At 43.4% G+C, this 20657-nt stretch overlaps 1 protein-coding gene across 9 annotated transcripts; it reads left to right on the forward strand.

Annotated features, from left to right (window-relative positions):
* Positions 1–7032: 7032 nt before the first annotated feature.
* Positions 7033–19533, forward strand: tmcc1b (transmembrane and coiled-coil domain family 1b). 9 transcript variants are annotated; one of them, XM_075461059.1, is made up of 8 exons: positions 7033–7112; positions 9721–9956; positions 10632–12110; positions 12939–13711; positions 15869–16288; positions 17207–17691; positions 17783–17918; positions 17999–19533. In XM_075461059.1, exons 4-8 carry the CDS (start codon positions 13115–13117, stop codon positions 18311–18313), a joined length of 1953 nt encoding a protein of 650 aa, XP_075317174.1. In that variant the 5' UTR covers positions 7033–7112; positions 9721–9956; positions 10632–12110; positions 12939–13114; the 3' UTR covers positions 18314–19533. The 9 variants fall into 9 exon arrangements, with proteins under 9 accessions (XP_075317174.1, XP_075317173.1, XP_075317176.1 ...); XM_075461058.1 differs by having other exon boundaries at positions 12068–12110; XM_075461061.1 differs by having other exon boundaries at positions 9721–9906; positions 12068–12110.
* The last annotated feature ends 1124 nt before the right edge of the window (positions 19534–20657 follow it).

Genomic DNA, 20657 nt, shown 5'->3' on the forward strand with positions numbered 1-20657 from the left:
CCCTCTTCACACTGATGGCAGTCCTGGCTCTTTTGGGAACGGCTGGAGCATGCACTCTTCCTCATCCCCTCTGTAACGCCTTGACCTTATCAAATAGTCTGCTAATTATGTGTGGTGCTTTAAGAACTGCCCTACTTCTACTTGATCCTTATGGTACCCGTCAGATCCTGCCACATGCCACACTGGCGGCTCTACATAATCTTCCTCTGCAGCTTCTGCTTTGGGCACAGGTTATCCTTGCTCTAGTCACATTTAGAGGGTTAAAACTATTCGTTTTCCCACAGCAGCGCCCATGGGTAGTTGGATGGGCTGGTATATCTCACTGCACTGCTTTAGTTGTAGCGGACCTATACTCTTCAACTTTGTCCTCTATCATCCCTCTTTTTCTGCAAACCCTCTCCCTCTGCTGGGGCATCTCTTTCTGCTTGGAGGTCCTCACTAAGTCCCTCTCCCATCTTCATCCCTTCCTCGGGTCCTCTGTACCACAGTGGGTTTCCACGCAGAAGACAGAGAGGCTTGGAAAGCGAGTAATAGCAGTATGCGCCTTCCTTGGGCTGCTGTGTTGCAGCCTTCAGATGTATAGTCTTCTTTGGCTTTACGGGCTACTGGGAAACTGGAGGCAGTTTGGTTGGGGTTGGTGGCTCAGTCAGTTTTGGGCCAGAATTTTTGAGTTAGCATGGGGATTCTCATTGCTTTTCCTGGGATCTTGGACCTTTTGGACACCATCTAAGGGTCATGCTAGAGACGAACATGGACAGGGTGGAGGTGAAGAGTTTAAAATGGTGGAAGAGAAGAGCTTATGGCGTAAAGTTTTGGTCACTGTGCAGAAAGGCCCACTGAGAAAGTCTGAGAAATCCTGGGAAGACCTGATACCGAATAGCTGGGCAAAGTATAATCTGTCCAAAGCAGGCATCAGCAACAGTGCAATGTCCCAGTACGATGATGAATTAGGTCCCATTAAACCAGAATACACCCCCGATCCTGTTAGCAGCAGCAGCTCTGACTCTCAGGCCGCTTTGCTGTGGCAAAGAGTTGGTGAGCGGGAGTGCGTTCTTTCACTTATAGAATTTGACATGCGGCCCCCATCTCCTATTAACCTCAGGCGCAGCATTGACAATGCCCTTTATCACGGGCAACTTGTGGCTGGAGGTCTGTTCACACCTCCGCCTCCCTCTTGGACTCAAACCATAAACACAGATGGAGACATCGGTCCAGCAACATTCCCACCAGCTTGTGCTGGATACGAGCGGATGATGGATACAGAGTCTATATCTGCATCTCTTGACCATTTCCAGGCCAAAGAGTCAACGCAGTCAGTAAGTGCTACGCCTGACTATAATGGCAGCACTGGGTCTCCAGCTGCTGCATTAAAGGGAAAAGAATTATCAGCAGTGATGCATCAGCGCAACTGGTCTGATGACGACATCACAGACCTCTGAGCTGTGGTTCATACTAGGAGCGACCCAGCTGCAAATCATCCAGCCTTTATGAACTGACACAGTCTTACGCTGTAGAGTGTAATGCTCTGTCAGGACATGACTTTACCCGGGTGAAGCTGTTCAACATGTGTGGGTCTAATACTGAATTGTTAGGGTCTATATTGAACATATTGACCATAGGAGCCCCTGCTTTAGTCACGATGACTCAAACATTCACCCTGATTTTAAATGGCATGTAGGTTTTGTGGAAATATGGTTTTGATTTAATTCTTTCCAAAGTACACGGAAATGACCGAAGCAAAGTACACTTGTGGTTGCTGATATTTGCATTTCATGTGGATATTATTGAATATATCGATATATATGCCAGTGTTATTTATGTAAGTAGAACAGACAGTTTTTTTTGTCAACAACAAGCTCAAAAGTCTTATCACCTCAGTCAAAACTTTAGTCTTTCAACTCACCTTTTTGCTGCAGATTTTTGCACTAATGAATGATCAAATGTTGAATTTCTGTTTTTTGTTAATAAAGAGACTTTATATAAATTGTATATAACCCTTATGACAGCCATTCTCTCAAAATCCATCTGCACTTACAGTATTGTGCACAAGTTTTGAGTCACCCTTGTCTTGATATTTAGCTTCCAGAGACATACACGTTTTCTTATAATCCATTAAAGAGGTCTTGGGTAATAGTTCTCCACACTTTCTGGCGGTTTTTCAAAGTTTTTCGTTAGACGATGGCTTCTTTTTTTCTCAATTTCAGTACTTTTACTCCGACAAGGTAATTTCCAAAGAGTTAGTAGCCAAAAACGTAGCATATCTCAGAAGAGTGTGCAGTTTGTCCATTAAAATCTGAGACAAGACACCATTCTAATGGTAGGGAAAACAGGGAGAAAAGGCTGAGAACGCAAGAACTGGACCGAAAATCAGGAACAGGTCTTAAGGAGTGATGAATCCTCCCCAGAGCCCAGACCTCAACGTCATTGAAGGAGCATGGAGAACTATTCCTGAAGACTACTTAAATAAATTAGTCAGAGGGTTCAGGCTGTGTTGAAGAATAAGGGTGGTCACACCAAATACTGACCTACAAGCCCTTTAATAATGTACAGACACTGTTTTTGCCTTGTATCATGTATTTCTATTTATGTTTGCATATGTTTCAATAAATCGCTGCACTTAAAGTCCATTTTTCCTGGCAATACGTACAGAAATGAGGGACGTTTAAGGCTTTTGCACAGCGGCCTGATATACTTCTTGTTTCATAAATCAATCAGTAATTTTGATATTTTCTGGCTCCTTTCAGACCACATAATATCAGTGCGTCATCTGGCACTCACACTCAGAACAATATTTGAGATCAGACACTTTGAGCAGAGAACACAATACGTCATCACGCGCCTCTCCGTCAACAGGTGCTCGGTGTGACGTATGGGCTGATTGATTGGTCAATTAACCACAATTTCTCACTATATGTGGGACGACTCGAGGCCGTGGAACTCTTGGCAATAGGCTTAACAATTTAAAAGGACACGCCTGATACATTCACAGACGTCTGATGGCTTGGAAGATTAATTTGTTGTATTTCGTGGTGACAGTGATTCTAACGTCCCTCAAGCTCTGTGACGGACAAGCTGAAGCTGAAGAAGAAGCCGACATGGAGAGGCCGACAGTGCAGGGGAGCCACCACCTCAGGAGTGTGGTGTCTGGTTTAAAACTTGAACCTGAGGCCCAAACGAGACCCGGTTCACTTTCCTTCAAATACAACCGACGGGGTGACTCAAATCCGACGAATGGTAAGTTTCAGAATAACCCGCAAAGCACGAAAACGGACGGATTTACTTGTCAAAAACCTCAAAGACTTGAATTTGTGCTAGCAAATATACAACTTAATTTAAGTAGATGGCACCTGACTACCAAAACACGACCCAGAATGCTTCTTTCTTTGCTTGTTATTGTTCTCTGGAAGGGAGAGGCTGGTATAAGAACTATAACTGAATTCAAAAGACGTAACCCTAATTAATATTTCCTCACCAGCTGGCAAAACCTGGTTTATCAAAATGCAATACTTTTCTTGCTGCTGACATGGCCAGCTCATGCCATTAGTTTTTTTTTATTTTTTTTAATTGTAACCTTGTGTATATTTTTCTTTTTCTTTCTTGATGATCAGATGTGTGATCGGTCTGATGGATTATCTCTTTTACTGAATTAAACTGTAAAAGCTTTGTGAACATGCTGTACACTGAGCTTCAGAGCATAGCATCGGCATGTTTGATTTGTTAACGTACGCTACCTTGAACCCATTTACTTTAATTGATCTATTTTGCAACCAGAGGCGGTGCATGATCGAATGGATAATTTGGCCCGCCTCTTACATATTGGAACACCTCCATTTAGAGAAGCGGGACGACTCGCCTGGAACTGCGCATGTATTGCAGTGAACTGGGTCAAAGGCAAAAACGTCTTCAGTTCCTACCAAATGGCCCACTTCGGTGATATATTAAGCGCCTTGCGTTTTCCTCTGGCTGCTGTTTCTAATAGCTGAGGATGCATCTGAGCTCTCTTTAAAGCCACCAGATTCTATTGACAAATGTGTTGTTTTTAAACCTTGTAGCCTACAGGAGCTCAGGGGTTTGTTTAGTGACTTCACCATAGATTATTTTCACTCCTTGGGGCTTCCATCAGTGCTCGTGTTGCACTTCAAATAAGAATGTAATGAACATTTTGCATTGAGCTTTACTTGAATGTAAAAGACTTGGTTTGACTGCCAGGAAGGAGAGACTAGAAGCCTTGTTTTAACATCTTGTATGAGAGTGAATGTTCATGGAAGTAAATTTTGGCAGAACTATCAGATTTGGTGGGTTCTTTGTGCTTGCTTCCAGTGTCGCAGCATTCGCTGGCTGCAAAACTGAAGCACCTGGATCCATCGGTGCAGTGTAGCGACAACCGTATGACCCTGACGGTCAGACGGATCGGCGCTCCTCGTTTTCTCGTGGACAGCGGTGGGTTCTACATTGAGAATCCAGAGTCTGGTTTCATACGTGATGCAGGGTGTAAATATTTTCTCCTAATGTCAACCAGGTGAGGAAAGTCTTACTCCTCTGTCTCAGATGCCCTCTACGTGTGGCTTCTCGGTGAAGAGGTCCCGTAGAGATGTGCAGTATGCTGCAAACTATCAGGGCTGCCATGTTAACAAGCAGGTGAGGTTCATCTACAGTCCTGGTGTCTGCATCTTTTCATACTTTGCCTTCAATTCAAAGCATACATATTGTCTGAAGTCTGTCTGCACGTGGCATATTGAGCCCGCCCTCTGCTGTTTTCCTTCTGTAGGATGGCGATTACATCCTGCCGCTGCGTTTATTTGGCACACCGATGACCATGTCTTGTCCCGTTATGTTGCCATCTCCCTCCATTTTCTGCTTCCCATCGCGGATGGTGGTGACGATCGGTGGTGTTGCAGCAAATGAACTCAAAGTAAAGAGTAGGTGATGTAACGTTGTTATTTTGGCTCCAGAAAATGGCTTCAGACAATTTTCTTATTGGTCTATGAAATTGTTGCAGTGTCTGGCACGTGGCAGCCCCTGTCATCAGCATGTAGCAGTTGTGGACTGAAGTTTAAAGAGTTTGTTGGAGAATTGACGCTCTCTGCACCCTACAACACTGGCTCGTGTGTGGAGGTCAAGGTATGGTGAGGCCCCTGATGTGTTCGGACGGGGATGCTGAATTGTAAAAAAAATCTTTTAATTTGTACGGTGCATTTTCTTGCAGGACGAGGAGTATCTGCTCACGCTTCAGTGGGCGGATTTTGAGCTTGAGGCCACCTGTCCTCCAGTACCAAACACTGAGCCTACAGGGGGAACAATGATTCCTCCTAGTGATGGGGATCAGGTCTTGCAGAATCCTCACTACCCTTATTTCCCTATGTTTTCACAATATCTGGAACCCCCACCAACACACAGTCCGGCCCAAGTGGCATCATGGTCTCAGTCACAGCTTTCCTCTGTTGCTGGCGCCGCAGAAAACCAACCGATGTTTGCAGCTCAGCATCCTGGATTCTCATTCATGCCACGGTTCCCTCCGTTTTTCTTGATTCCCAGGTCTGAGGCACCAGCACAACCTCCTGCAAATCAAGGCACTGCTTCTCCACCGGCCCAATTACTTCAGATGCCGCAGTCGCCTCAGTATCGACTTCCTGTTTTTCCGCAATTCCAAATGGTCCCGGGACCGCCCCAGTCAACAACCCCAGCTCCTCCTCCTGCATCCCCCGCAGAGACTTTGGTAACCACACCTGCACCCACTACAGGGGAGGGCAAGAAGCCTGAAACTCCCGGCCACGTTTTTTCAGTGTCACAATACCCCTTTCATTCATTTCCTAAACACCCATCAGCTCCAGAGGGTCCAACTCGAGCCATTGAGGATCCCAAACCTGTAACCCAGAAGCCCAAACCACAAAACCTGTATCCCCAGAGCTTCCAGATCCCTGTGTTTCATCCTCTACCGAATCATCAGCCTCCAAGACAAAATGAGCTGCAAGCTCCTGCTTCAACCCCAACCAGAGCAACAACCACAGATAAACCTCTTACTGAGAAGCCATTTTATCAACCACACCCTTTTATGCCAGTATATTTTGTTCCTAAACAGGGTCCCATGCCCGTATTTCTTAACTCTCCGGCCAAGCATTCTATAAACCCAGCGCCATCCAATCAGCATGAACACCAGCCAATCTACCGGCCGTTGAATCCTCTTTATTCTTTACTTCCTGATCAGAGGCAAAAGCCACTGGAGGGAAGCTTGTAAAAGCACTGCTAACTAGGCCCCAGAGCATCACAGGCTGCAACAAACTGAGCTCTAAGATATCTTCCCTGGTGAATAAAAGACCATTGTTTTGGGCAGGAATTGAAACTGTAAATGTTCTTCAGAGGGGGGGCGGGCAATAAAGAATTAAGGCAGATTCACAAACAGTGGTGTGTGTGTGTGTTGTTTTTTTTTTTTTTTTTTAATTCTTTTGTGGCACACACTGTAACCTTTAATTAGTTTCTTGGATCACTGACAGTTAAACGGGGGACGGGACTTTTAGATAAACAAATACAGAAACTACAAAAAAAACTATATACTTAGAGCAGCAACTTGGAGGTTGGAATCGATTTTCATTTTGCAATGTTGCCTCTGAGATACTGAAATTATTTAGCTTTCACTGTTTAAGATTCTGTTGCCTTTTACTGACATTCATTTATTTATTTTTTTTAAATGACCAAACTGTCTTCTCGTGATCCTCAAGGGCAGAATACAGCAGTGAACTCATTAAAACACAAGAGTATGACAAACACTTCAGCGGTGCAAAAAACAATGGACACACCATTTCAGGAAAACGCACTTAAACATTTTTATTTGTGAATTTTCCTCGTGTGTTTAAGTCTCTTTGTCCACTGATGTTTCAACTCGATCCTCTCAGGCCCAATGCTGAGTAGAAAAAAAAAACAGCCTCGTGCTACCAGTACATGCACAGTAGTCATGAGTGTAAACGTTCCCGACTGTCTGCACTACCTGCGCGGTTCATACGGGAGCGGTCAGGTCTCTGCCGCTCTGACGTTGAGCACGCTATTTGACGTCACCGTGGGAGTGTCCACCACAGGGAGAAATGAACGGCCATCAACACAATCCTCTCAGCGCCCATGTAAGTTAAAACCAGCAAAATGTGTATATATATATTTTTTTTCTTCCCCTTATCCGCGCGGTCAGTGAAATGTGTTTACTGGTGCTGCTGTCAAAACTGTACAGGAGCTGAGGTTAATGTATGTTGTTCATCCTGTGGTCGCTGCCGCCTGGCGGCGTGCCCTGCCCGCCCGTAGCTAACCGCGGCTGAAGCTGAGGCGGTGTTTTTTAGCTGGAGAGCTTAGCCAGCCTGCTAATTGACAGGCTGAGTGGCCAGGCGGACAGTAAGCGCCTGATTTGCCACCCTGGATACTCAGGATGGGCGACGTCAAGTGTATTTAAACGTGATTAACGACAACCAAATTGATACTTGCGTCATAAGAAGACAACTCTAAAGGACACAACTTTAAGGACGACACCCAGGTGTGGTTGGATACCATTTCCACGGTTACAGAACCGGCTAGTTGCGTTCAGCTGAGGCTGAGCCGTTTTGGCGTTGTTTTCGATCAGCGGCTGTAGCGAAGAGGGGCCAAGCTAAAGCAAACCTACCCCGAGGGCTAAAAACGCCACCATGAAATACAAGAGTGGCAAGGTGTGATTAAGAAAACCTGGTGGGAGTATGTTACAGATGGCAACTCAATACCTCCGGTCTAAGCCGAGTGATCGTGCTTTTCACACCTGTGAGCACCGGTTTCTCTCGTTGCCGTCGGTGTGTCATTATGTTGCTGCTCCCCCCTCATCTGATCTTTAAAGTCGGCTGTATTTTTGCAAACAGTTATTGCCCCACTGCTCGGTGGTGTTAGTAGTTAAAACCAAAAATACTATTGCGGTTACACTATGATTATAACTTGTTATTTTGGTGGGAAAGGCAGAGGGAGAGATTGTTTAATTGAACTGTAACAGCCTGTATAATGTTATTTATAATTTTGGTAACAGTAACTTAATCTGCTGTATATATGCCTGCTTGGAAAAAAAAAAGGTGAAGAGGAGACTTTTAGCCAGTGTTGCTGTAATGTACTTTACAGGATGGCTTGTCATTCAGGAGTATCGCATTGCACGATGACCATAATCTGATTTATGTATGCAAATCAATCATGTTGGAGTTGGCCACTGAACGTGGTGTAATCAGCAAAATAGCAGTCTTCTATTGCATCTAGGTGATTACTTTCAAATGCATAGAAAAAAAAGGATAATTGTGATATACTATGCAGGCAAAAACACAGCTCAGAGGACATCAGTGTAAAGTGGTCTAGGTGTGTTGGCACAAAAAGCCACGTAACTAATCCTATTAGCTTTGTTTTTGTAGGTTTACATCACCCGAGGACGTTTAATCAAACTTTAGCAGCTGTAGTCCAGAAGCTAACATCTGTACTACACATTTCAGCATACCCGACCCCCTGACCTCGCTCCGCACAACCGCATCGGTGTGCACCGTGCAGTGAAATGAACGCCCTCCGGCGCACCACGTTAGCTTCCAATGCTAACTACTATTTGTGCAGACAGGCCATCAAAACGGGGCTCACAATGTCCTGACTTTAGTCAGGGTTAGCGCCACAGCACAACGAACCGATAAACTGAGCTAATGTCTTTAGAAAAGGTCTGTAACTTGTGTGTGAGTTATTTAAAAATATATATTTTAAGGCTTGGCCTGCGACCGTTAGCTAACAAACTGCTAATTCCATCCTCTTCTTATCTCTAGCTAACTGATGGGCTAAGATTGTTTCCTGTAACTTAACAACGATGGCCACTAATAAAGCCTAGTATCGTTCTACATAATTAACTTTATCAAACCCTCTCCCGTTCAGTTTATAATCGTAGGCTTAGCACAGACACGCTGCATATGACGACACTGAATGCACCTGTAATCTAGTGTAGAGCTATTGGAGAAAAAAAAAAAAGGTTGTATGCTGATGGTGAGCTATCTAACAAAGGACTTTGAGTAGGTTGCTATGTGAAACAAAAGTCTTTATCAAAGGGAGAGGTTAATCTTTCTGAATGCGTGGTGATAATATTTTTCTGCTGACAGCAGCATTTATAGAAACACTTACTTTTAATAGCTGTTACCTACTTTTGTTGGTTCGTTGCCACTTTGTTTTTATCTCAGTTTTGCACTATATAGGACAGTCAAGTGGTTAATGTCCTGCAGACAGTCCCAAAGGGCTATTCTGCACTATTAATTAAGATTGCACAGTTAATTAAGCTAAATGTCCTCTGAGGCCAGTGATGTCTAAAATGAAACCAAATGAAATGGATTACTCTTTTAACATGATTTTAGAAAAATCCCCTGTGGTGTTTTCACTGTGAGCCTTCATTCATTTTGCTCCACATGAGGGCACGGTGACAACCCAATAACCTCAAATACGTTCCTGTAATATTTAATTGCTTGTAAAGTTTTCATAGTTTATCTACTGGAGTCCTGACACTGTTCTTTTAGCAAGAACTTCTCTGCAGGGGGTCCACAAATGTTGATTTGCACTGCCTTAAATCTTCCAAAGAAAAAAAAACAACAAATCTGCATCTACACAATGTGCATTTGACCTGTTTTCATTTTATTTTTTGTCTTTTAAGTAGGATATCAAGTTTCCCCTTGTTGCAGTTTCTCATGCATCCTTTTTCCTTTCTCTTTACAGCATGTGATCTTTCTAAATTTCTACGGAAACAGCTGACTAAAGTTTGCCAGCAATTTTCTTTTTCTTTTTTTTTTGATTTGGGATTAATTACCCAGAGGAAGCCGTGCTGGAAAGCTGCTCGGATTATTAAGCCTCATTTCTGTGTCAGTATTTGCACAGATCTGCGGCTCATGACCACATCTGAAGGTATGTTGCTCCGCTGTTGCACTCGTGGCTCAGTTGAGAGTAATTTTATGGTAAGAAACTCTTTGATTTTATCACTTATTTTATTTGTTGTTTTCATTGATTGATTTATTTTTAATCTATGTTTGGTTGGATTTTGTGTACATCCTTACAGTGTGTGTGTGATAGCGGTCTTTGTTGGTTTGATATATTGTACCAATGCTTTGTCTCTTGAAAAAGATTTGAATCTTTTATTGCATAAAAAGCGTCCAAAGAATGTTTAGTACAAGTGACCTGTGCGGGACTAACTGGGATATTAGAGCGCTGCATGCGCAGAGAGTGGTAGGTGAATTGGCTGTTGGCTGACCCACTTTAAACTACACTTTGCCCTCAGCCTGGAGGAGTCGGATATCACCGTATTTTCATTGTAGATGCAGAATATAGTTCCGCGTCTGTTTTGAATGTGTAGTTTTCCCTGACTTGAGTTTTGATTTTAGAAAGATTATTGCAGCGTGACTCTTTAATCTGGGCTTCGGTTTGACGCCGTGGATAAAGCTGCTTTGAGTAAAGGTTGGATTCATCCACAGGTGGAGAGTAAAGTTAAACCAGGTTATGAAGACTGTTTATGACAACTAATGTGGAGATTTGAAGCAGCAGCCATAAAAGGCTATCAGTGGCTTTAACAACACTGTTTTGAGACAATCTGTAGCCCATAAATTAATTATGGTGTGCTGTATTGTTCCTGGAAGTGATCATGGGTTTAAAGCGAATGCAACTGGACCAGTCTCTGGTGCCCCTTCTTATGTTTGCAGATCTACCAGCAGGACGAGCACAAAAGTGAGTCACTGCGTATCACTCATGAAGCATTTCTTTGGGTTTTAGGTGCTTGATTGCACCACTGCTGGCTTGTTGCATGATACTTGGTGGCTGTGCTGACTCATGGGATAATTTTTCCGTTTGTCTGCAAGGACGATGTACAGTTGGACGCATCGTCTAAAGTTTTGGATGCTTTCTTAGGAACTCTCTGAAACATACAGCGCACTCGGTTTCTTAAGAGCGCCTGAGTGGGTAAGAGAACATCGGAATGTGTAGCTTGAATATTAAAAAAACAAAATGTTTTCATGCTAAGAAGTGAGTGTAATTTACCGATAAATGTATGAAATCTTGAACATATCCTGTGCAAGCAAAGTATCCAGTTTGTGATCCAATGTTATTCATCAGCATTGCAACCACGAGGTGCCCGTGTTGTGTCAAGCATGCAAAGGTGCAGCAAGACCAGCTACACTTTAACCATTTGTCGTTCACTGAAGTTGAGGTGGTCAATTTGATTAGATTAGTGTGTGTTTTGCAAAAGCAATAAATAAGCGTGGTATGCACGCTTGTTAGCTTTGAAACAAACGAGGACAGGAGTGATCGCCCTCTCTTTCCCCCTGTGTGTGTGTGTGCTGCGGATGAGTTGTGCTGTGGCGGCTCCTCAGAGCTGTTCTCAGCTGCCACGTTTTCATGTTTTGTTTCTGGTGTGGCCACGAGTGTTCCGTTGATGTCATGTTAATGTTTTCGTGTCATTTCACGTGAACGTCATGCGTGCCGTGGTGTGCGATATCCGTCCTTGTGTAATGAGGCTCATCGAGCACAGCTAAACTGCTGCCTCATAACATTTCAAACCAAAGCTCGGCTGGATCATCAGAGGCTTCTCAAGGTTAGCACGTTGGGAGCTTTTCAAGTCATTTGGTTTGGCGTTCTCTCGGGCCACGTTCACATGACCAGGCTGAAGTGACTGGAATCTTCTGTGCTTCTGTGCAGTCTTTATATGTACAATGTCATCAGTGACCTGCAGCGCCTTTACACCGCTGCTAGCACATTTCAGAGATGTTTGTCTCAATCTAATCTCCCAAGTAGTGTCTCAAATATTCCATTTTCTGCTGTTGTTGATCCAAATGATGCACACAAAAAGTAATCACGTGCACATGCGTGTTTCAGTTGCATTGACATGAAAGTCGGATGCTAGAAACTTATTTTGTGATTGTGAACCGTCAACTCCGGTCTTTATTGAATCAGAATTGAACAGCGTGGCCTTATGTTTCTGTTACAATCCACTAAAGAGTAGGTCTCTGAAGTGTTTTATTTTGTCTTTTCTGTTGCATGAAAAATACTACCCGTTTGTGTCTGTTTATGCTTCATTTAGCTGCCCTGAGTTGTGAGTCGGAAGAGGAGAGGCTGGGCTGATGGTAAGCTCACTGTTACAGTTTCACCTCCTCTGTTACCTTCTTTCGCACTGTGTCATTTACATGTTGATGAACCGAAACAAAACGTGTTTAGCGTAAACTGAGAGCCGAGGACTTGAAATGTGCCCTTTATGTCAAAGGATTTAGCCTTTGTTAGAAACTCGGACGCAAAGGGGAGGCTGCTGTTGAGTGTGGAACACCAAACTGTCATGAGGGTTAGAAAGTGGTCACGTTCCATTTAGTGTTTCATTTAGTGCACATACTGTTTATTATTTCCATGTTTCACACCTTGTAGTCTTTTTTGCTAGCGTCATCCAAGCACTTTTATTTCCCGAGTGAATACTTTCTGAAATGTAATTGGAATACGTTCGTACCATCGGGCTTCAGTGCAGAGAAGATGCGACGATGGAAAGTGATTTCACAAACAACCAAACCGTGTTTGACCGCTCAGACGGAGACATTTCAGAAACTATTCACAAAGCTGTTTGCTTTTTCTTTTCTTTTTTTTTTCCTCCCCTTTTCTTTGCAGACTTTGCCTTTTTGTATTTCTGGCTCGACGCTTTCAGACATGCCACAATCTGATAAAGTTAGTCAGCTCAATTTTTTTTCTACGTGGAATAAAAATAGTCTTTTTTTTTTTTTTTTCAGTCACGACTGAGATTTTCCAACTAAATTTAAAAGAATTAACGTTGAAAGTACAAAAAGTGGCCATGTCTGTGTCAGCCCAATTTATGTTGCTTAGTCTTTCACATTGTGCTTCTGCTTATTATGTTCCTCAGTCACTGCTGCATCTCATAATGCATTTTAATTTCCTTTTTTTTTTTGTGTTAGACAAGCATGACATTGAGCCAAGCCACAGATGCATGTCCACTCAAAAGACCCAACTGAGTGCCAACCCCCTCTGCTTCCCGGCTTTCACCCAGCCTCTCAGAGGTGGGGTGTCGACGGGGCGTAGCTAGTCTCCTGCACCCCCAAGTAGAACCTCACTGTGAAACTGGAGGTCTCTGATGGATCAGGGTTGTAGTGAGCAGGGTCCAGAGGAGCCGGATGCAGGAGGCCGAGCAGAGCCGGAGGTCGGCAGGAGGGCGTCGGAGTCAGAGCACGGCTTGTCCAAAATCACCCATAATGCCCTGGAGAACATGGGAGCGTTGGGCCATGGCCTAAAGCAGTTCTTCCAGCCACAGCGCCGACGCTCCTCAGTTTCCCCACATGACTCCGCCTCGTCCTGCACAAGCGCCCCTCCCTCCGAACCCACTGACGTAGGGTTAGAAGTAGGGGACACTCCTGCCTCCTCGGCCCTCCCTTTGGACTCTGACAACCATGCCGCTTCCGCCCCTCCTGCAGCTCTGAACCGTGTCCTGCAGCAGATCCGAGGCCCACCGATAATGAAGCGAGGCACCAGCCTGCAGAGCCGCCGCAACAAGGCAGGGGTCCCTGGGGATCCTCCCCAGAAAGGTAGCCCACAGATCCACCGGCGCAGCACTCATGAGGCTCTGCTGCAGGCTGGACGCCCACGCTCCTCCTCGACCACAGATACACCCACCAGCCCAGCACTGGACATGCTGCTCACCTCTGGTTACCATTCCACCGAAGAGCCCGACAAGGTGAGTGTCTCAGGCCCCTCAGGTGGTGAGAAGTGAAATTATGCAACTATGTATTCTGTACAGCACGGTCTGTGACTGATGCAGGTATACACGTTAGGATTTCAGTGCATGATACCGCCACGTTAGCTGCTCCTTCCAAGCTATCCAAAAGTGTCTTTTGGGTCCACAGGCAAAAACTGAAATTCATCTCCGTCCTGGAAAATGCAAAACTTGTATATCACAAAATATTTGATACTTTTATTTCTCATGAATTAAATCCTAAAATGTTCTATTCCTAGAAAAGCTTGAAAAACCCTGGAAGTGACACGTCCATTTTGAATCTGTCAGTGTGCACTGGTGAAACAAAGTGTCCTATTTGGCTTTCTGGCCACAATAAAGAAAAGGCTCGGAGTGTTGGAATAAATGGATAAAAATGGATGAATGAAAAAGGCCGACACTAATGTGCGTTTGAACATGAAAACCAAGTGAGCTGGGGAATCACGTTAAGTCTCTTAATGATTCAGTGGTGCCTGGATGCACCACTGAATGGGGAGATGAGCTGTCAGTGTTGGAAGGTCAGAGATTGCCTTTGACTGGTCGGTCACTATGTGCTTTAAGCCTTTCTAAATTTAGCGCTTGCCGTCTCCCGGTGTACTTCAGGTCAGAGGAGGCTTCCAGGAGTAAACAAACTCAAACTTGTGTGACGGTACTTTCGTTTGACCTTTGCATGTTCAAAGGCAACAAACGATATCAGACATGCTTTTTTAAATTTTTTTTATTATATATTTATCTCTGACTCTCGGCATACACGCAGTGTTTAAACTTGTATTTGATAGAAACTTCAACTGCGTGTTCATAAGGAATCATTAACTGGATAACTCCTCAGAACTGCATCTGATTTTGGTTCCTGTGCAAATTCAAACGAATCTCAAAATGAAATGCTCGGTGTTACTTTTAAGTTTTATTGTAGAACTGAAACGATACAGATCATTCAGTGCAGTATTTTATTTTTTTTTACTTTAACACGTGAGATGTCCGCCTGCGTTTGTCTCAACGACATCATTAATACTGGTTTCAATTAAATGCAGTCTTTAACTTGGTAACACTGTTGGAAAAGGGGCATTCTGTGTGTTCCAACAATGTGTCGCTGCTGAGTTATTGATCTGAGAAGTTCTCATTAAAATCTGAAATTCTGTCTGAATGAACACATATAGAGGAGAGGCATTATCCAGCCCGTTATCAGCGTTACAGTTTAAAAACCAGCATCTGTGACGGTATGGGGGTATATTGGTGCTCATGAGTCACATTTTCTGTGAATGTGAAATTATTTCTGAAGCGTAAATGGAGCAACAAGCGCTGCAGACCAGATAACATCTTTACAAAGGAAGGTCACGCTCGTTCAAATCATTTGCAAATCCTTTCTGTACCGTTTATATGCAGTACGTTTTTACACAACACACCAGCTTCATGGAGTTTTTTTTTTCAACGTCACTTTATGCCATTTTTTTGCCTTTCTTCTCCAGTCATGCCCTCTTTTCACCTGTCCCACCTGGTGCCGGGACTTTAGTTTAACAGGAGCCATCTGCTGTCGGGACTGTGTGGCAACTCAGTTTATCATACGCATCTTTATTTATTTTTAAAGAAGCTTAATAATTACCATCCACTGGACTGCCAGCTGTTACCAAAAACATGCATCCGTGTTGACTTTCACTCATGAACTCACAAATGCAGTTCAGCGCTTTGCCTGACCAAACACACATCTGCATTATGGTTCGTGGCAATCGATTCACATGCAAAACAATCTTTTTAATTCAAAGTAGTCTGTGGTTGCGATGTGTATTTCTGTTGTGGAGTTTCATGTCGAAGCTCCTCCTAGTTGCTGCCCGGTATTTGCTTTTGAGAGCAGCATTTCAATGCAAAATTACCTCTCTAATAACTCCAATCTAAATCTAATGACTTCACAAAACGTATCAAACAGATTTTCAGCAGAGCATACTGAAACAAAGCCTTTTATTCACCACAAAAATAAATTATTTACACCCATTACAGGTCTAAAAGCACTATTTCATCTATTTTTAGTCATTCTCTTGTAATTTTTCTATTATTCTCATTATGTTGATGAATATGAAATTATTTAAAAAAGGATTCCCTCACTTTTTTTTAAATTCTTTTTAATAGCTGGATCGGTACGATGGATCGGGCCCCGCAGTTTCTCCCAATGCCCTCCCCTACGGCGCAGACGGGTACGATGTCGTTGACAGTACTCCAGACCCCCAGCGTACGAAGCAGGCCATCGCCCAGCTCCAACAGAAGATCCTCAAGCTCACCGAACAAATCAAGATAGAACAGACTGCTCGCGATGACAACGTGGCCGAATACCTGAAACTTGCCAATAATGCCGACAAACAGCAGAGTGCACGCATCAAACAGGTGTTTGAGAAGAAGAACCAAAAGTCGGCGCAGACTATCCAGCAGCTGCAGAGGAAGCTCGAGCACTACCACCGAAAGCTTCGTGAGGTGGAGCACAACGGCATCCCTCGCCAGCCCAAAGATGTTTTCCGAGACATGCATCAGGGTCTGAAAGATGTTGGAGCTAAGGTTTGTGTTTGATGCAGTTCTTCTGCCAAGAACCCCTCTGAAGTACTCGCAGTACTTCAAAAAGGATGCACTGTAGTTCTCACTGATTTTATAGGATTTAAGGTTGTCCTGAGAATCAAGTATGAGGAATGGTGAGCCGCCTGAAGGCTGCCAATGGTGGCAGTGAATACTGTAACTGGAATAATGTGCCATTAACAAAATTCTGATTTAACGTTTACAACGCTGATAAGAACTGTAGTTCTATGTCGACATTCCTCATAACATCAAGGGTTTTGAATGCATGTGGCAGACCATATCTTAGTGAGCTGTTATCAGGTCATATTGACCTATGATGATTTAAATTATCAGCATATATGTTGGATATAAACCAATGATTTATTTTTTTTAAATTTTTTTTTATATGCAGATGTAATTTGGAAATAGTTTCATGTTTGTCCAGCTTAGCTCCAGCTTCACTGTCTACGGTCTTTATATATTGCAATCAATCGCTGACATTTATTACCAAAAACCATAATTTCTGCTGTTGAAGCCTCAGTTACGGTGTATAGCTGAAGGAATATAGAGGTTAATCAAATCAAAAAGGATGTGGTCAGACTCTCTGCACCAATCTGACATCTGCATCTTGCTTTAAAAGATCATCCGTTTTTATTTATTTATTTTTAGCTTTGTTTTTTAAATTTTTGTTTTATTTTGTAGAAACCTGTCTGTTTCCAAACAAATAACCGCAGAAAATACGTCTTGTGTGTTTCAACCATTGAGCTCAGACATTCCCAAACTGAAATCATCGCAGTAGGGCATGTTAGGACTTTTCACTTCTTCTCTTTCATAGAAGATGTTGCATTACTGTAGTTTATTTGTATTTTTTTCTAACAGCTAAGTCTTGCATCCGAAGCACTGATCTGGTCTTGCTCATTACAGGTAACGGGGGGCCTGTCCAGCTTCTCTCAGGCCACCCATTCTGCAGCTGGGGCTGTGGTGTCCAAGCCAAGAGAAATAGCTTCCCTCATCCGTAACAAGTTCGGCAGCGCCGATAACATTGCAGCCCTGAAAGACTCTTTGGACGAAACCCAGGGGGACGAGGGTGTCGGCCCTGGGGGATCACGGACCCTTGGGACGGGACAGTTGCAATCCAGCCCAAAGTATGGCAGCGATGATGACTGTTCTAGTGCGACTTCTGGTTCTGCAGGAGCTAACAGCACCCCTGGAGCCCCTGGGGGCCCCCCTAGCTCCAAGGGCAATACTCTCGATCATGCCCATGCCTCGGGCTTTGATGTAATCCTCCACGAAATCCACGAGCTCCGGGAAAACCAAAGTCGACTGGAGGAGTCCTTTGAAGATTTAAAAGCCCATTATCAGCGGGACTACACCATGATCATGGGAGCCCTGCAAGAGGAACGATACAGGTAATATTGGCACATACGCTGTGATGTACTGTTTTAGGTCTGTGTGGATCGAAGAACAAGTCTGGTTTTCTGAACTACCAATGTTTTGCAGGTGTGAACGTTTAGAGGAGCAACTCAATGACTTGACAGAACTCCACCAGAATGAAATCCTGAACTTGAAACAGGAGCTGGCCAGCATGGAGGAGAAGATTGCTTATCAGTCTTATGAAAGAGCGAGAGACATCCAGGTAAGCCTCACCTGAAATGAAACGACTTTTCTGCTTTGCTATCAGAGCTTTGTCTCTTGACAGTTTGGTCTGATTCGTAGGAGGCACTGGAGGCTTGTCAGACCCGCATCTCCAAGATGGAGCTGCAGCAGCAGCAACAGCAGGTGGTGCAGCTGGAGGGTCTGGAGAATGCCACAGCGCGGACTCTCCTGGGAAAACTGATCAATGTGCTGCTAGCTGTTATGGCTGTCCTTTTGGTGTTTGTATCCACGGTGGCCAACTGTGTCGTCCCTTTGATGAAAACACGGAGCCGCACCCTTTCCACGCTGCTCCTCGTTATCATGCTCGCCTTCCTCTGGAGGCACTGGGATGCCATTTCAGAGTATCTGCATCGCTTTCTTCTGCACCCCAGATGACCGACTCGGGGAAGCATATTGAAATGATGAAGGGTTCTTAGGCTTTTGAAGCCGAGGTATAAAGAGAGAATATGTACTGCTGGAAGCTGAGTCTTAATTGCCCTTCGTTTTCTTGTGCTTTTTTCTCAAAACACTCAGGAGTGTATCGGAGGTTTGTCACTTTACCACTGTCCGAACTGTGTTTTGAGAAGAACGAAACCGAAAAAAGGAAAAGCGGGCTGGATGTTTGACGTTGACGTAGGTGCAATCGTGGCACAAGCACATACTGTTAAAGGGTGAAGGGAGTGTAGTTGAAGGAGAGGCTGAGAGAACTGCACACTTGATTTCTCTCTCTCGAGTGAATTTGTTTACATGTGGAAAACTGCATTGTTTCTTCACAGAAGAAATCCAGTTTAATTACTTTTGAGCTGATTCAAGTGGTATTGTTTTGAAGTCACTGCTATTTTTAATACAGACGATTGATGCATATTTTTTTCTTTTTAACTGTAATGAGCTGACAGTGTTGTGCAGATTTAGTGGCCAACATTGGGGGTTTTTTGGTCTTATTTTGTAAGCTTTCTCTCTGGGTCTTGTGATTCTGATATTTTCAGTCTGCTTTTTGTTCTCCTTTACTCTGATCGTTTTTAAATTTCTGCTTTTTGTGGCCACCTCCTGCTCTCTACACACTGAAGAACAGGCTGCCTGCACATCAGCCACATCGCTCTGGAATCGGGACTCGTCACTGGATCAAGTAGTTGTGGCTTCTTGACTTGTTTCTTTTGGACGTGTGGAGTCAATAACACTGGTTCTGCCACAACCGCGGTATGATGCTATCAAAGACTTCGCGTTTCGGAGTTGTGACCCTGCCAACTGAATGCTACTCTCCTGGTGGCTCACTCACCGCAGAAGAATAATCTATGAACTGAATTAATATACTTGAAGAGCGGCGAAAGTGCTCAAAAGACTCAGTGCTTCCGTACTGTTTCTATTAGTGACAATGAAATAGTAATACTTTACTTTTTTTTTTTTTTTAAAAAGATGAATAAATTTGCTGTTTTAAAAAGTAAAAAAAAAAGTCTTAACATGAGTTTGTTTAGAGTCACACAAACACACACAGAAAGCACAAAGTATTACAGTTTGTCTGTCATTTGGTTTATTTTTGACCACATGCTTTTCAACGTCTCTGATTTGGGAAAAAAAATAAAAATAAAAGACTCATGGTGTGAAATATTAGTTTGAAAAAATAAAAAAATGTTGATAATCATTAGAGGGTTGATCAAGACCATAAAAGCAAGTCACAATTCATGATCCTCCAGAACCGTCATCTTCCTAATTGTGAATGTGTTAAAGCACAAAAATGTATTAATTTCTAACTGATGGAGTCGGAGACCGAGAACCTGTGATGCAATTCAGTGTGGAGCAGCTGTTGTCTAATATAAGTGACGGCACAAACATTACTCAGAACAATGAAAGAAAAAATTTTTTTTTTTGTGTGAAAACACAATAACTGCACACAGTGTTGTGAGGATGATTAGTAGCCCACACAACCCTGAGAGGTCATATCTGGTCAATCAATCACCGGCGTGGCTGCGCTTAAACGGTTTAGGACCCTTTTCAAAGGCTTTTCGGCATCACGCAGAACTGTGCTGCAAACTCTTTCTGCTCTTTTTTTTCTTTCCTGTAAGACGAATAGATCTGGTGAGACTTTCCCTCGGCTCACACTGAATTTCCACTGAAAATAACTAAGAACTCCATTTAAAGCCAGACTTCGAATACTCGATTGTTGCTTAGCAACGTGAAGACCTCATTGTTGGTTATCGCAGAAGCCTGGTATTTAGTCAGTTAATAAAACCCTCATCCGATACTGGTAACTCCATTTTAAAGCCAAGTAAGTATCTTTCTCGCAATACCACCTGCTTTAGGATAGCAAGTTTTCTCAAATTAAGACATCCTTCTTCTTTCCAGTTAGTTTATTTGTGGGCCAACTCTTTTTCCGGCTGCAAGCGATGAAGAGGAAACTGCATAAAACGTTTGTATCACACCGGCGGAAGAAGACATCACCTTAAAGCAGGGATTTATCGTTGACAGGAAAAAAAAAAAAAAAGCCCAACTCATTATTCATAACTTGTAATTAATAGTGGTTAAACAAAAATATATTTGAAAACTATGCGGATAAACCTCTAACTGAACTCTAGCATAATGGAATCGTATTTCATTAGTTTCTTGGTTGCTATGCGACGGCCTTATCAGCAGCAAGTCTGTGTAGCTCTCAATTTTTCTCGTCGTTTATATTCATTTTTAATTTTTAGTTTTTATCTAAACATTTTTATATCTATAACTGGAGTGGTCTGCCAACAGAAGCAGT

This window comes from Odontesthes bonariensis, chromosome 3 (assembly GCF_027942865.1).
Source record: "Odontesthes bonariensis isolate fOdoBon6 chromosome 3, fOdoBon6.hap1, whole genome shotgun sequence".
Classification (NCBI taxonomy): domain Eukaryota; kingdom Metazoa; phylum Chordata; class Actinopteri; order Atheriniformes; family Atherinopsidae; genus Odontesthes; species Odontesthes bonariensis.